The 17011-nt window shown below is 41.0% G+C and overlaps 1 protein-coding gene across 2 annotated transcripts in view; it reads left to right on the forward strand.

Moving 5' to 3' along the window:
- LOC144681905 (AF4/FMR2 family member 1-like) overlaps window positions 1-17011 on the forward strand; it is a 137338-nt gene that overhangs the window by 94950 nt on the left and 25377 nt on the right. Inside the window, exons 7-11 of one of the 2 annotated variants that reach the window (XM_078544044.1) lie at window positions 725-767; window positions 6297-6351; window positions 6582-6619; window positions 9654-9810; window positions 14416-15615. In XM_078544044.1, the coding sequence (XP_078400170.1) occupies window positions 725-767; window positions 6297-6351; window positions 6582-6619; window positions 9654-9810; window positions 14416-15615 (1493 nt within the window). The remainder of the gene's footprint in view (window positions 1-724; window positions 768-6296; window positions 6352-6581; window positions 6620-9653; window positions 9811-14415; window positions 15616-17011) is intronic. The other variant, XM_078544053.1, reaches the window with a different exon arrangement.

Consider the following 17011-nt stretch of genomic DNA (forward strand, 5'->3'; position numbering starts at 1 on the left):
TGGGGAATGAACCAGTGAATGGCTACCACCTAATTTGTTCAGTTGAAATGGGCGCAATGTATGTACATATTCTTTCTGTCTGCAAAGAACGGAACTCTGTGTATTAATATAAGTAGCTTCTAGCGCATGTAAGCGTGCCACACTGTGATTCCTACTGATAATCTTAAACTGGATGTCAGCACCATTCTTAGCACACAGGGTTGTTCAGCAAATATTGCCCAATCACAGAATCCCATCTAATGTTGAACACTGTGCTATAAGTTTTGCAAGCATGGTCTGGTTGGGTATGGTGCTTGCAACCATCCTGATGAGTACAAGATGAAAAGCTTCAACATGTGTCTTTTTTCAGAGATACTCAAATCCTTTGTAACGTTTGAACTGCTGAGGCTGGTGCACAAATCTGAACAATGTGCGGGTTTTCTCTCAGCTTTGGGCACCCTGTCACTGCAGTGCTGCAGGTTCGGGATTCTGAGCTCCAGATTACATTGTGCAATGATCTGTGACGTCAAATTCAGCAGTGCTGCACCCTAGATCCTCCAGGTGAAATGTAGATTTTTAAACCAAAAATTTTCATGCAGCCAATATAGCTCATTGAATTAATAGAATATGCCCCTATGATAAATGAGACCGTTAGTTTGGGTTTGAACCTTGATTTGATTAAATTAAATAGTAAAATGCATGCTACTCGCTCTGCCATTGTATTCATCTGTGTTTTATTTTACAGAGAAATGTGAGATCCTCCCAAAAGGTTCTCGAGCAGAGAATTCGTGAGTATATATTTTCTTTAAAAAGCAACTGTGACTATTTCTTTTACCATCAGTTCCTTTTCTAACACAACCATCAGTTATATCTATCTTGAAATTATTAAACTGGTGCCCTCTTCCCCCAAATTTGGCTGGCACATTCCCTTTCTCTCCTTGACACTAAGGTGGTCAGCTTAGTAAATGAATGTATCTGTTGCAACTCATATTACTTAACAGCTGGATGCTGTATGCGCATCCCGACCCCTCTTGCACAAGTTGCTGAAGACGGGAAAACTTCCATAACCCCTGACCCACCCAAAAAAGAAGTCAAGGAAATTGCCTACTTTCGCAGAGTAAAGTCTTTAATTTTGTGACAATTACCAGCCCTTAAAAATCACGTGGAGAGTTGATTATTATTTTTTGGCCATCTGCTTCCTCCACCATAAACAATGCAGGCTGGCTTCTGGTCTCCAGTTTCATTTCACAAGTGTTAGGATGTGTGAGTCTTTGTTTTCTCCTTCTCCCCTCCCCTGCCAACCCACAGTGAGATGTCCTGCCGCTAAAATTGCAGTGCCCTGATGATTGCTTGTTGGCATGACGATTATGGCATATTTATGGCTTTAAACAGGATACAAAAAGCTTGAACCCTTTTTCGTATTTTGAATTCTTTTGTTTCTCAGCACTGTTTTTCTAGAATAAAGTAAAGCATCTTTTTTAGATACTTTGAAACCTACGGATGGGTTTCAAGAAAAAATTGCTCTGTACACCGTTTTGGAGTGCTGGATATTTGAACTCATACTGGGTGATGTCATTCAGAAGGAAGGTTCAGGGCACATTCATAAAACTACATTTATATGGATTTCCAGAGGCATTTCATGAAGTCTCTTAGAAGAGACTGAGAGATAAAATTGAAGCTTATGGAGTTGAGAGCAAATTATTGACCTCAGCAGGTTAGCTGAATGTTAGGACACAGAGCAGGAATAATTGGCAGGATGTGAGCGACTACTGGTATTGTACATGAATCTGTATCGGTGCCTCCAACTATTCACTGTATTTATTAGCGACATAGATGATGGCGAAGTGACCCACATACCCAAGTTTGCTAATGACATAAAGGTAAGCAGCACTGTAAGTGGTGTAGGTGGGAGCAGAGAGAGATTAATAGATTAAGTGAACAAATCTGTGGCAAATGGTCAATGCGAGGTCATCCATTTTGGACTTAGGAAGGGTAGGTGCCTGTATTTCCGTGATGGTGAAATGGTGGAAACAATGGAGGCCCAAAGAAACTTGGGGGGGTCCTTGCATATAAGTCATTAAAATGTTATTGAGCATTACAAAATGAAAAATCAAAAAGGCTAATGGAAAGCTGATTTTTATATATGGCGGAATATAATACAAAGGAGTAGAAGTCAGTTTTCAGCTATGCAAAGTGTTAGTTAGACCACACCTAGACTACATACAGTGAGCAGTGCTGGGCACCACACCTTAGTAAGGCATATAGGCCTTGGAGGAAGTGCAGCATAGATTTACTAGAATGATACCCCAGGTTAAAGGTTAAATTTCGCAGAGAGATTACACAAACTAGGGAGATATTTGCTGGAATTTAGAAAACTAATGAATGACTTGATCTAAGTTTTTTTAAGACATTAAGGGTAACAGAGTAGAAAAAGAGAATCTATTTCTGCTGGTTGGTAAATCCTAGGATGAGGCGACAGGAAAAATTTTCCGGCCTCTGAAGAGAAAGTAGGAGAGTGGGATTAATTGTACAGCTCTTTGGAAGAACCGACATATAAGTGAAGGGCCGAATGGTTGCCTTCTCTGCTGTATGGTTCTATGATTTGGATGAGGTACTATAGCACTGCTTTAAATCCAAACTCCCAACGTGGGACAGGAGAATATCAGAACAAATGGAAAACGTCATTGAATACCACTTATAGGTGACATTTATCCCTGTAAATGAAAGACAGCGAAAGCCCTAATGAAGCTGATATTGAATAATACCAGTCAGCATGTGAAGCATGCAACTTTTGGATAAATTAATTTAAAAAAGAAAAATTTTTAAAACTTTTTTGTATTGGTTGGTAATCAGCCAAGTTCATATTTATTCCAGAAAGCTGGTCAGATGTTGACTGTAAGGAATTGCCTAATGGTTGCTAATGGTTAACTTGCATTATGCTGCAGTGATGAGTTCCTACTTGACTTATGGGATTAAGCTCTCAGGTGGGGTTTAATACTAAACTGTGTAAATTAGACTAGAGATATTTATAGCAACTGAATTCTGCAGGCAGCCTTGTCTATTTTTTTACTCAAATTAGGTGATTGCCCCAGAGGATGATTAGAACTGTACACCATACAGTTTTGCAGTCTCAATTTGTCAGTGCCTTGGTATAAAGTGAAACCATTCTCGTATTGCCCAGTGAACCTGTTTAACAAAGTATCACAGCCTCCGAGTTTATTTTTTTTGCCGTATCATCCTTGATGGGATTATTTACAGCACTGACTGTTCAACTGTGGAAACAGTTGCCAATTAAGGATCAGAACTGATGTGGAAGCGCTGCTGCTCAGAGTGTCACAGTTAGTTACTTTTTTATCTCCTTTTTACCCCCTCCTCTCTTGAGGGGGTGACTCCCGCTGGTGGACATGTTGCACCTCTTGCAACACATGAATCACTCAACAATAATCAAGATTGAAAATGGTTGCACTTTTTTTTTAACCACAGTTTAGTGGAACCAAGGCAAATTATAGCGGCTTAACTGCTCATCTAGGCTCTGCAAGCCAAACATGTGTTTTTTTGCATTGCCAGCTTTTATAGATCATTCCCTAGCCTGTAGCAGGCTCTGGAGGTCCAAACTGAGATAGAATTGTGACAACAGGCCATTAGCAATCATTTCCTTGCAAGCAGAATGTTTAGACTGCAATTCTCAGCCACAAACATTTGGTAAAGCAGATTCCTTAAATTTCTATAAAAGGACTATTCAATGGTATGTGGAATGAGCAGGGAGTTGGGGTTGCACTCGGTGGCACCATTGGAGAAACGTACTGACAGATACTTGATGGGCTGAATGGCCTTTTTCAGTGCTGTAACATTCTGTAGTGGTTGTGTCAACTGTTCATGCACAAACTTGCACGTGCACTGAAGTTATTGTGCCATATAAAATGCATCTTTAGTTGGCTGTTAAATGCAAATGGTTGACTGAAGTTCCTTGGTGAAGGAGGCACTGAAGATACAGCTAATAATGAATGGCAACTCTAGGAATTTACCTTTTGAAACAGCTGTTGTTCACATTTTAACCACTCGCTGCATGAAGACATTTTCTAACTTTATAAGATTAGCAATAATATCACCATATTGGCCATCAAAGCTTCCCCACTGATGGGGAGATCCATACATGCCAGCAATGTACAAACCACCTGACCAGCTTATTGAAGTACAGAGAAAGAGTGAAGTGCTGTGCATCACAAAAGTAATTGCACCACAGATGAACTGAATCAACATCGAGCAAATTTTGGAATTCAGTTTTTGAGAGGATTAGTCAAGTATAACTCTAAATTAGGAAGCTTGTTCTTAAAGTAACTTATTTGATTAAAAAAAGCACTTGAGTTTAGAATAGTTCATTCCCTCAGAACTACTGATACTAATTTTAGTTTCCTTTATGTGATCCATCCATGCAGATCTTTATTTAATCGCTTCCCATCAATATTGGGATTAAAAGATTCTGTGATAATTCCACATTCAGTACAGGTAATCAGCAAGGCCCTGTGGTAGTTTTATCTAGTTCTACTTCCCTCTTAATTCAAATTGTTCATATAGTGCATCAGCCTTCTTTCCTTCTATAAGACAGTTATGCGTTGGGATCCATTGGCATGGAGTAGTAAATAGGAAGAAAAGTAAGAGATCTTCATGTCTCACTAATAATTGCAGTGCATGAATTTTTATGTTTTGCAGAATATTTTTAGCTAGCTTGATTTTTTTTTGCACTTTCTTAGTATGTTAAATATTTACTTTAGCCATATTATTGTAATTCTCAAAGAGTTAATTCTACTCAGCATACACAGATACCTGCAGAAAAGTTCTCTTTAGATCAATTGCCCCCCAAGGTTCAGCATGAAAATAGGATTTGACCATGGGATAAAAAGGACTACATTTATACAACGTCTTTCACAACCACAGGAGGTCCAGAAAAGCATTGCAGTCAGTGAAGCACTTCTGAAGTGCAGTCACTGTTGTAATGTAGGAAACGCAGCAGCCAGTTTGCACACAGCAAGCTCCTATGAGCAACAAAGTAATTATATGGTCATATAATTCTTGACTATGGCATATCAGTGATGGGGAATTATTTATTCACTTTTGTTACCCAGTGTAAATATTAAGTATTCTCAAATCGGATTTAGCATGTTTCAAAGATGGTAAAACTCCTTCAATTCTCCCAAACAGCACCATTATCAAAGGACAATCCTGACAGTGTTCATGCTTTTACATCTCACACATTTCTATGTGGTTTCTTTAATAAGATGTCAAGATTTGTGGTGAACTGCAAGCAGCTGTGAACTGTGACCCCACAGCCACAAAGGACTGGATTGAAGTTTCCCAAACTCATCTCAGATTGGAGCTTTGTAGACAGCAGAGAGAGAGGAAATACTCATTGTATGAATTTGGGCTGGATTTAAACCTAGGTCGCAGAAATGAAAGAGCTTTATATTTACAGCCAGCTTCAATCAAATCCTACCAAAAAGCCTTGAAATTCCTGGGGCTGATCTGAATTTGAACTTGCTCCCTAGTGGGCCATGCTCTGGTTCCACAGGCAGCTACAGCAGGAAGGGGGAAGAATCTTGTATTTATATATCATCTGTCACATCTCCCGCTTCCTGAAGCACCTCCGAGCCGATTCAATGTGGTTTATCTGAGGAGTGGGTGGTTTCCAACAATATTCACTTGGTAATATGTTCTCTTCACATGCTGAAATGAAAGTTTTTTAAATCAGCTTCTCTAAAAAATGGGCATTTGCAGAAATATATGACATTCTTTTCTACAAACGTAATGGCATAAAGGAAGAAAAAGAAACAATTCACACAACATGTTTCATGCCCTCAGGATATCCCAAAGGGCATCACAACCAACAAATTATTGTTGAAATGTAGTCACTGTTATAATGTAGGCAAAGTCGGGGGCCAATTTGTCTAAGTTACCACAAATGAGATAAATGACCAGTCAATCTGTTTTGGTGATGTTGGTTAAATAAAAAAAATTATTTTTGGTTTGTTAGATTTATAACTGGAGAGTTTACGGTGTAATGTGATACTGAACCACACAACCTAGATCAAGTACTAAGTCAAACCAGGGATCGAGCTAGGACCTTCCTTCAGGGAGTGTGCTGGGAATTATAAAAATGTATTGCTGCATGGTCTACAAGAAATTATTCAGCCTGTCATCTTTAAAGAAAAAAAAATTTGAATTGGAAAAACTCTTGCATAAGTAAGAAAAAAAAAGGCAAAATCTCCAAAAATGAGGATTTATGGCCTACTTATTACCTTTCTATGTAAATTTATTTTCAGGATGCTTGAAAATGACCTACAGATCAGTAGCAGTGATGACAGTGATGGGGATCAGGTTAGTCTTTGATTTTCTATGAAATAAACTTCATTCATTAAATGTGAAAATGGAGTTGCTTTAAGAAGATGTAAACGGTTTGGAAAGTATGCATGATGTGATCTCATTTTCTAAAGACCTAACCAAGAGACTGATTTGCCTGCTTCTCTCTCCACCTTCTTCTCCCCTTCGTACCCCCATCACCTCCCCCCGCCCCACCATCCCACCCTACCCCCACACCTCCAATGCAGGTCACGGAAAAGCCAATGCCTATTTCTGTCCCTAAAAGGTACTTTATTTTCTGTTCACATTTGTGTGTTTTGCTTTTTGACTGTTTGAAGCAAGGTCATAGGACATACTGCGATTGCAGTTTCCCTTTTCTGCATGTTTTTACTGTTTAAAAAGTAAATCATTATCATAGCCTGCTCTGATTTCCACATATCCACACTTTTCAAACAGAAATTCATTGGATAGCAGTTGGAGGAGGAACTGGGGCAAATTCCCTCCCCCACCCACCACTTCCTGCTATCCCAGAGGCAGTTGTATTGCTTCAACTGCTATCCCAGCTAAGATCAGCTGGTCTTGTACAGACCAAGAATTAAACGAGTGACCTTCTGCATTAATGAAGATAGTTTTTTAAAAAAAATATTGGCTGCAACAGATTCCTGCAAAGCACAACTGGCAAACTGTCTCCAAGCAGATCCGCAGCCAATAGTAACTGTTTTCTACCTACGGTTGCGATGGCCCAACACTAGGTGATGACTTTACCCTCTAGGCTTTGGAAGAAACTCAGTGAATCGCTTTTTACATTCCTAGTTTTTCCTGCTATATTCGGCCATTGACAAATGGAAGGTTCAATCCAAATAGAAACTCCTCAGTCCTACCAACGCAACTACCATAATGGTCAGTGGTTAAAAATGTTTAGCAAAAATAAATGAGATGTAAATGCCAATAAAATAGTTAGAAATGCATTTTAAACAGCTCTTACTCTGGAAGGGGGGGTTGTTGGTGACAGGTGTGGAAATAGGCAAAATGATTGAAAAGAAAGATACTTTCTAAACATTTTCTTCTTTAAGACCAAAATGGTAAAAAAAATAGAACATGTGATAGACAAAAAAGAAAAGCAGGTCCATCAAGCCATAAGCATCAGGATTCACAACCCTCACCCATCGGCAATGTGATGATGTTTATAGCAACAGCCCATTTGGGATGGGGGAAACCGAGCAGGGGTGGTGCATGGCGTGGAAACTTGGGAACTTCCACCTCACCCACTTTTGGTGATGAAATCTAGTCCACATTGACCATGATTTATGATATTTAATATTCCACTTTCTACAAGAACAAAATTGTGTGTTTTGCTTTATAGTGAATTCTTTTGGCAATGCAACCAAATTACTCTTTGTCTTGGCTACATATAGTTCACGACACTGGTCACAAACTTTCAGCTAATTGTGTACTGTAACAACCAGACCTTCAACTGACTTCAGTTCTATACCTTCTAGGGTGTTATGCCATGTGCATAACACTAAATTTATTTAAGTTAAATACCGCTATGCAACCGTGGGTCCATGCCTCATCACAGCAAAATCTGAGGGCGGTGATTTCTTCTTATCCATAGCCTGAACACTCCTACAAAGCTTCATTCCGCCACCCTCCCCCCCCCCCCCCCCTCCCCCAAACAACTGCATACATGTCATTTATGAAGGTAGTTTAAAAAAAAATGGCTAGAACTGGTTCCTGTGGTGCACCACTGGCAGAATGTCTCCAAGCAGATCTGCAGCCATTAATAACCATTTTCTACCTTTTGGGAATGCAACTTCTCACCATTTCCATTAATTTCCTACAATTCTTGTAGAGTAACTTAGTGTGAGGCACCTTATTAAAGCCTTTCTGAAAATCCAAGGAGACTATAAACTATCTGATTGCCCTGGTCCACCAACCTAGTAATTTCTTCAAAATATTTGTTAAAATTAGTAAGATGCAATCTTTACTTCTAGAAGCAGTACTCAATATCTCTGATAACTCCTTTTCTATACAGATGATCATTCACAGCATTTTATCAATGATTGAAATTGAACTAATTGGCATATAGTTCCTTTCTGCTGGCGTGCCGCCCCTTTTTGAAAATCAGAACTGCGTGAGCATTTTTCCAATCCAGGGGAATAACCCTAGATAAAGATACAGGCAAAGCACATGTTCCATCTCACCTCTAGTACATAGTTATGCAGACCAGCAGGTCTGTTTATTTTGAGGCTCCTAATTCGTTCAAAGATGATACCCCCAACTATTTTAATTTTTACAAATTTCATGTTGACAGTGCAACTCGTTGCTAGTAATTGAACATCGTCCACAAGAATGAATAATGATGCAAAGTAACTCATTTAATACTTCTGGTGTACTCTGGGAGACATTCAAATCTATCCTGAGAAATCCTTTATCAACTCTATGCAATCTTGGATAGCCCCTGACTCCTGGCGTCGCTTAAAATAAAAGCTTTTACCATATGAAGAAGTGAACACGTTTTCAGGCCTAAACTGAGGTCATTTTACTTTGTTTGCTATGTTAATGATTCTGACTTTTAGGGCTGCTCATCCTAAATCTGAACTCAACATCTTCTAGTACTTGGTTCATTGTTACCTTTGCTAACTGAATTGCTAATCTTGTGGGTTGGCACATGAAGATAGGTCCAGTAAACCAGTGAAGCTGTTAAGGATTGAATATTCCTGATTGGACTCCTTTTCCAAGAATGTTTTAAACATTTATCCCGCAATGTGACATTTCTTAAAATCTGAAGATGAGATGTACAAATTAGCACAATTGTTATAACAGTGAAGTGGTCTTGAACTGGACAAATAGAAAGTAAATTTAATGGCTGTTGTGGATTTTTCTGTGCTCAAGTCTGTTATAATGTGAAACTGAGAAATGTGAGCCTAGTTTAATTTCTGCCCTGTGCTGATCTTATCTGTCATAGTGGTAAGGGGACTATATTTTGCCTTGGTGCCTGCGAACTGTTGTACTACCACCAAGGTTTTTGTTAACCAATAATGATGGCTAATATAGCAATTGATAAAAAAGAATCCTTTTCATTAACTAAAACAAATGATTTCCTATCTAAAACTAAATAAAAGTGTAAATATATACAATTAACAAACTAAAATTACTTGATGCATTTAAATGTGCTCTACATTAATCATGAAAATCATTGCTAAGAAAGCTACAATTTTTTTTTTAACCTTTAATGATTCTGTATGACTGTAACCACATTGAATAATAAATGCAATATTCTTTACCCTCTCTGACTTTAATTTTTTGTCACTCCACAGTGCTTCCTCGCTTTCTCGGAGTGATGAAGTGGTATCAAGACATTCCAGTGGTGGATTAAACAACTTGAGCGAATCTGAGAATTCTTCTGGCTCTGATTCAGAGAGTGAAAGCAGCTCCAGTGACAGTGAAGGCACGTCAAGGGCTCCAACACCTGAGGTATGAGAGGCAGTCAACAACATGTTGAAAAATGAATATTTAGACTTTGAGCCTATGATGCTTTCCTGATACCAAATTCCATGACGAGTGAAAAGGTCAATCTTTAAAACATAATAAAACTCCTTGTTGAACAAAATTAATTACCTGTCTTGAAACATCATAACTTGGTTCAGCAGTAGAAACTTTACATCTTGACAGCTGGAGCCCCTATTACTGTGCTAGAAATAGTTAAGGCAGGTAGGTACGTTCACCAAAAGGGAAAGGGATTCCATAATTTGCAAAATGTAAAATTTCATTTTTGACGCCTAATTTTCAGAATTCAACTTTGCATCTCACCTTTTAAGATTTTTTTTAGTGTAAAAGTGGATACCCTTTCATGCAGTACATTAACATCTTGTTCCAGATGCAAAACAATGTATTATTTTAAAAGCAGAGAAAGTAAGTCTTCGTCCTAGAGACTGACATTTCCAAAAAGTGAGTACTGCAATTCAGAATGCTGGCCTAGCCAGCGACGCCACATCCCTTGAACAAGTAAAAAAAGAACATGGGGACAAGAGTTTGCCATTCAGCCCTTTGTGCCTGTTCCACCGTTGCTAGTCCATGGCTGATCTGTAACAACTCCATTTACTCGCCTTAGTTCCATACACCTCAATAGTGGAGGTGGTGGTGTAGTGGTAATCCAGAGACCCAGGGTAATGGGGACCCGGGTTCAAATCCCGCCACGGCAGATGGTGGAATTTGAATTCAGTAAAAAAATTCTGGAATTAAAAGTCTAATGATGTAAGGGAACGAAACCTGTCATTTACGCTGACTCTTAAATGCCTAATGGCATCGGGGGGCTAGTGCTGTTACACAGACTAGTCAAGCAACAACCTGACATAGACATAGGAATCATATCTTACAGATGATGCCCCAGACACCACCATCCCTGGATATAACAGACCCAGCAGAGGTGGTACAGTGGCATGCAGTCATATAGAGAGTTACCCTGGGAGTCCTCAACATCGACTCCAGACCCCATGAAGTCAGGTCAAACATGGGCAAGGAAACCTCCTGCGGATTACCACATACCGCCTTCCCTCAGCTGATGAATCAATGTATCTCCATTCCACCACTTGGAGGAAGCACTGAGGGTGCCAAGGGCTCAGAATGTACTCTGGGTGGGGGACTTCAATGTCCATCACCAAGATGGGTTCCACTATTGACTGAGCTTACCAAGTCTTAAAAGTGCTAGACTGGGTCTGCGGCAGGTGGTGAGGGAACCAACAAGAGGGAAAAACCTATTTTACCTCATCCTTATCAACCTGCCTGCCACTGCATCTGTCCACAGTATCGATAGGAGTGACCACCGTACAGTCGGTGTGGAGACGAAGTCCCGCCTTCACATTGAGGATGTTCATTGTGTTGTGTGGCACTACCACCGTGCTAAATGGGATTGATTTCCAACAAAGCTAGCAACTCGAGACTGGGCATCCATGAGGCGCTGTGGGCCATCAGCAGAACCAGAATTGTACTCAAACACAACCTGTAACCTCATGGCCCGGCATATCCTCCACTCTACCATTACTATCAAGCCAGGGGATCAACCCTGGTTCAATGAAGAGTGCCCGAGGGCATGCTAGGAGCAGCACCAGGCATACCTAAAAATGAGGTGTCAACCTGGTGAAGCAAGAACACAGGGCTACATGCGTGCCAGACAGCATAAGCAGCAAGTGATAGACAGAGCTAAACAATCCCACAATCAATGGATCAGATCTAAGCTCTGGAGTCCTGCCACATCCAGTCGTGAATGGTGGTGGACAATTAAACAACTCAATGGAGGAGGAGGCTTCACAAATACCCCCATCCTCAATGATGGGGGAGCCCAGCACATCAGTGCAAAAGATAAGGCTGAAGCATTTGCAACAATCTTCAGCCAGAAGTGCCGAATGGTGATCCATCTTGGCCTCCTCTGGAGCTCCCCAGCATCACAGATGCCAGTCTTCTGGCAATTCAATTCACGCCATGTGATATCAAGATCACATGGGCCCTGACAATATTCTGGCAATAGTACTGAAGACTTATGCTCCAGAACTTGCCGCACCCTGAGCCAAGCTGTTCCAGCACAGCTGCAACACTGGCATCTACCCAGCTATGTGGAAAATTGCCCACATATGTCCTGTACACAAAAAGCAGGATAAACCCAACCTGGCCAATTACTGCCCCGTCAGTCTACTCTCCATCATCAGGAAAGTGATGGAAGGGGTCATCAACAGTGCTGTCAAGTGGCATTTGCTTAGCAATAACCTTCTCACCAGTTTGGGTTCCACTAGGGCCACTCAGCACCTGACTTCATTACAGCCTTGGTTCAAACATGGACAAAAGAGCTGAACTCCCGAGGTGAGGTGAGAGTGACAGCCCTTGACATCAAGGCCACATTTGACCAAGTGTGGCATCAAGGAGCCCTAGTAAAACTGGAGTCAATGGGAATCAGAGGGAAAATCTCCACTGGTTGGAGTCCTACCACAAAGGAAGATGGTTGTGGTTATTGGAGGCCAGTAATCTCAGCTCCATGTTATCACTACAGGAGTTCCTCAGAGTAATATCCTCGGCCCAACCATCTTCAGCTGCTTCATCAATGACCTTCCTTCCATTATATGGTCAGAAGTGAGGATGTTTGCTGATGATTGCATAATGTTCAGCACCATTTGTGACGAATGAAATACTGAAGCAGTCCATGTCCATTTGCAGCAAGACCTAAACAATATCCAGGCTTGAGCTGACAAGTGGCAAGTAACATTTACACCACACAAGTGTCAGCTAATGACCATCCCCAACAAGATAGAATTCAACCATCACCCCTTGACATGCAACGACATTACCATCACTGAATCCCCCACTAACAACGTCCTGGGAGTTACCGTTGACCAGAAACTGAACTGGACTAGCCATATAAATACCATGGCTATAAGAGCAGGTCAGAAGCTAGGAATCCAGGACTCCCCCAAAGCCTGTCCACCATCCACAAGGCACAAGTCAGGAGTGTGATGGAATACTCCCCACTTGCCTGGATGAGTTCAGCTCCCGCAACACTCAAGAAGCTTGACACCATCCAGGACAAAGCAGCCCATTTGACATCCACAAACATTCACTCACTCCACCACCGGCACACAGTAGCAGCAGTGTGTACCATCTACAATATGCACTGCAAAAATTCACCAAGGCTCCTTAGACAGCACCTTCCAAATGCACGACCACTACCACCTAGAAGGACAAGGAGAGTAGGCAGATGGGAACACCACCACCTGGAAGTTCCCCTCCAAGTCACTCACCATCCTGACTTATAATATGCCCCTGTTCCTTCACTGTCGCTGGTTCAAGATGCTGGAATTTCCTAACAGCACTGTGGATATACCTACACCACATGGACTGCAGTGGTTAAAGAAGGCAGCTCACCACCACCGCCTCAAGGACAACTAAGGATGGGCAATAAATGCTGGCCCAGCCAGCGAAGCCCACATCCCGTGAATGAATAATTTTTTAAAATACCCTTATTTTATGAAAGAGTGCCTGAATTTGTAAAATAAGAATGGTGGCCTTTAAGGGATGGATCAAGTTAACAAATAAATGTCACAATTGTGCCCCGGACCCTAGACTGTTGCTCCGTAAACCATGCTACTAGAGATCCAGTTGGTGGTCAAAACTTTCTCCTTTGAGAATGTAAGTTTTGCTGTTCTTTCAATAAAGACAGAAAGTGTTAAAATCTAAAGATAATTGTTTCCCTCTGGCTCCACTTTTTCATAATATTTCTTTTTTGAAATTGTTTTCCTAAATGCATACGCACACAATATTTAATATGTATGTTCTTGCCATTAAATCCATTCCATTAAGGCATCTAATTTAAGACTAAGTTTTGTGACTAAGGAAATGGCAATGTAAGAAAGCGGGTTCTAAAAAAACACTGCGCAGAGGCCAAGCCTTTTTTTTGGTGTGAATGTCTGATAGTGCCTAAATTGTAGAATAGGACTGCTTTTGAAAGATTGTACAGGTATTCCAACACTGTTTTCCTGCTTAGTACAATTGGAAAATGATGACTGAAGCCACATCTATTGCCCCTAAAGTTCTGAAAGTTGTACTAGATTTATGGTGGCAAATGGGCAGAATTGTGCATTTGTTTGACTTTGGTATGCTTCTATAAGTAGGGCATTGCTCTGATTTTTGTTCACTGCTCCTATTTCCCTTCGTGGCAATAGAGATTTTTTTTTTCCTTTTGCCATTTAAAAATTTTTTTTTTTGAGTTTTGCTTCGAGCTCTCCTCTGCCAGTCCTACCTTGGTTTTGAGAAACCACATAGTGCAAACCCAACAAAATGGCAGCCAAAATTGAAGAAACTCAAATACATTTTTGCTTTGGAAATGGACAGTTGAGGGCAGCCCACCATCTGCAGGCTGCATTTGGTTTGAGGTTCTGGTACAATGTGAGAGATGGAAGTACTGAACTGACAGCTGTAATAATTTGTAAATGGTACCATTTGAATGTTTTAGGTTTTTTTTAAATGCCTGTAGGCGTTTGACAAACATATTGCAGTTGATTTTGTTTTTTATTTATCTTGTGGATTCTCTTGCAGCCTGACCCTTCACCAGCAAACAAATGGCAACTTAATAACTGGATAAATCCGAGCCAGCCGCCAATGCCTTCTGACAGCCACAGCGAGTTATTGAATGGGCACAATTCCCAGGACAGCCAGGCATCTGAAGCAAAGGAGGGCCATGAGTGTACTGGCTCTAGCAGAGAGAAAACTACACAGGAAGTATCTCGGAACAAAAGCCAACGCCAGAATTCCCCTGCTCTGCATGCCAGCAACACTCAGCAACAAGCTGTTGGTAACAAACAACCTAGTAAACCTGTTAAAACTCTTGTGCCTGAAGCAAACCGAGAAGTTAAAGTTGAAAATGAACCTTGCACATATGGTGATAAAGACCAACCTTCCACAGGACAGGCCAAAGTGAAAATAAAAGATGGACAGCGGCCTAGTGAGAAAAGGCAATCTGACTCCTCAGCCAAGATTTCATCTGACAGGAAAAAGCACAAGGGTCCCATCCACAATGCTCCCAAATCCAAGCAATTTGTAGGTCGAAACTCTTTGTCCACAGATCAAGGTTCCAACAAAGATGAGCCACCTTTGTGTTCAGGTCTGCCTCCTGCATCCCTTGTACCTCATAAACAGCTACATGTTGAAAATGGGGCTAATATCAGTAAACCGGCCAGGGAGGAAAGCAGGACTACCTTCCGTAAATCTGGCACTGAGGTCAAGACTGTAAGCAAGTCTAATATTAGCAAACCTGTCACTGATGCCAAAGAGGTAAACAGGACTACCCTCCTTCATCCCACTAATGAGGTTATGGAGGTAACACGGACCAGCATCGAGAAACCTGACAGTCAGGTTAGGAAGGAAATTCGCCCCAACGTTAATAAACCTGGTAAGGTCAAAGAAGAAAACAGCAGTAGCACCAGTAAAGCCATCCCAAAGGAAAATAGGACTAAATTGAGTAAACCAGTCAATCAGGTAAATGACAACCTTCTTACAGATCAGGTTTTGCCTGCCAGGGGTGTTGAGAGTTTGCTGTCCCCAATTAGAGAGACCAAAGTTCACTGGCCGTTAGTGGTAAAAATCGATCTAAGTTTGCTGTCACGAATCCCATCATTGTCTGGCAAAGAGGGTCAACAATCCAAGAACTGTATTATGGAATGTACTAGCCAGAAGAATCAGGAAGGATTGAGGGAGAGCAAGGAAAGTTCATCCAGCAAGATCAAGAGAAAGCATGTGGTGAGTTGTTTTTCTTTTCTTGCTGTTCCTTTCCTCCCATCAACAAAGCCTCCCAATTTCCATGCATCCTTTGACCAGACATGATTGTTCACGGAAGAAGCATTTATGGCAGGTAAGGGCAAATCATTCTTCCATTATTACTGAGAGGCTTTTCATGTCACTGTTTGATTTCCTCAGATTGTGACCACAACTTTAATGACCTTTATTTATGCTTTGGTTTTCATGCTGAATTGGGGACATAAATTTGGAGTGGCTTTTCATAAGCCTGCGAACTTTAACTGTGGTGCTAATGTACCTTCTCCAACGAAACCCACCGAAACAGACAGCCTGGTGCTGGAGTGAAGTCAGCTTCAGTGCTGGAACCAGCTATGCCATGTGTGGTTGCAGGACCAGGAGCAACCCAGTGCCATCATGGCAATTCTTCACAGGATACGGCACTGTGTATGTGGGCCCCTCACAGCAGAACTACTTCAATGGAGATCCAAATGTGTCATGTGCACTTTGTCCAGTAGGATGGCAATTAGGGCTGCAGAATCTTACACTGAAAATGCTCAGTACTCCTGCTGTCCATGGCATTTCTAATATAAAGCAGGAGGCTTCTAGGCATGTGATGTCATTGGAAGCCTGTGTTTTCAAGAGCTACGATTTCCACACACATTTAAATTTGCAGAGCTAGAATTTTGCTGCCTAAACTCATGATTTATAGTTTTATGATCTGCAATAGGCCTTGATTCCAAACCAAGGTAAATGGGGAACACCATGGAGGTTGCAGTCTTTCATTTTGAGCATTGCACTCATGGCACCTTGAATTTAAATGTGAAAGTGCTTTGACATTTCTCCTGTCTTTTGTTGCAAAGGAAGGAGCCTCTGTATTTTGTACTGCTTAGTGCAAGACTTTCCTTCATGGCATGTACGTAAAGTGAAACATTTTATCCAAATTGTTTTTATTCTGCCAAGGAGTTTGGCCAGAGAAATACAGTGCATTTCAGAAAAGTTTTATACAATTTATGGGCAGCATATCTGAGAAATGCCAGGTGGCTCTTTCCATCCTTTTCTCCACCACATAATTTATTCTCAATAAGTCTGTGGAGCTTTAGGTTCTCTAATTTTTCCAAAAAATTGAAATGCATGCAAAATGTTGAGTTCTACCAATATGAATCGTCATCCAAGCGCTGATTTGTTGATCAACTTAATAAGCTTAGGCCCATTGAGTGCATCTGTGCTCTGTAGAATAACCCATTCATCCCCATGAAACAAAAACAGAAAATGCTAGAAAAACTCAGCAGACCTAACGGCATCTGTGGAGAGAGAAACAGAGTTAATGTTTCGAGTCCGATCCCCATTCCTCCATTCTATTCCGGTAAGTTTCTATCTCACATCCCCCTGCATTTCTTGC

Source organism: Cetorhinus maximus, chromosome 1 (genome assembly GCF_964194155.1).
Source record: "Cetorhinus maximus chromosome 1, sCetMax3.hap1.1, whole genome shotgun sequence".
Lineage (NCBI taxonomy): Eukaryota > Metazoa > Chordata > Chondrichthyes > Lamniformes > Cetorhinidae > Cetorhinus > Cetorhinus maximus.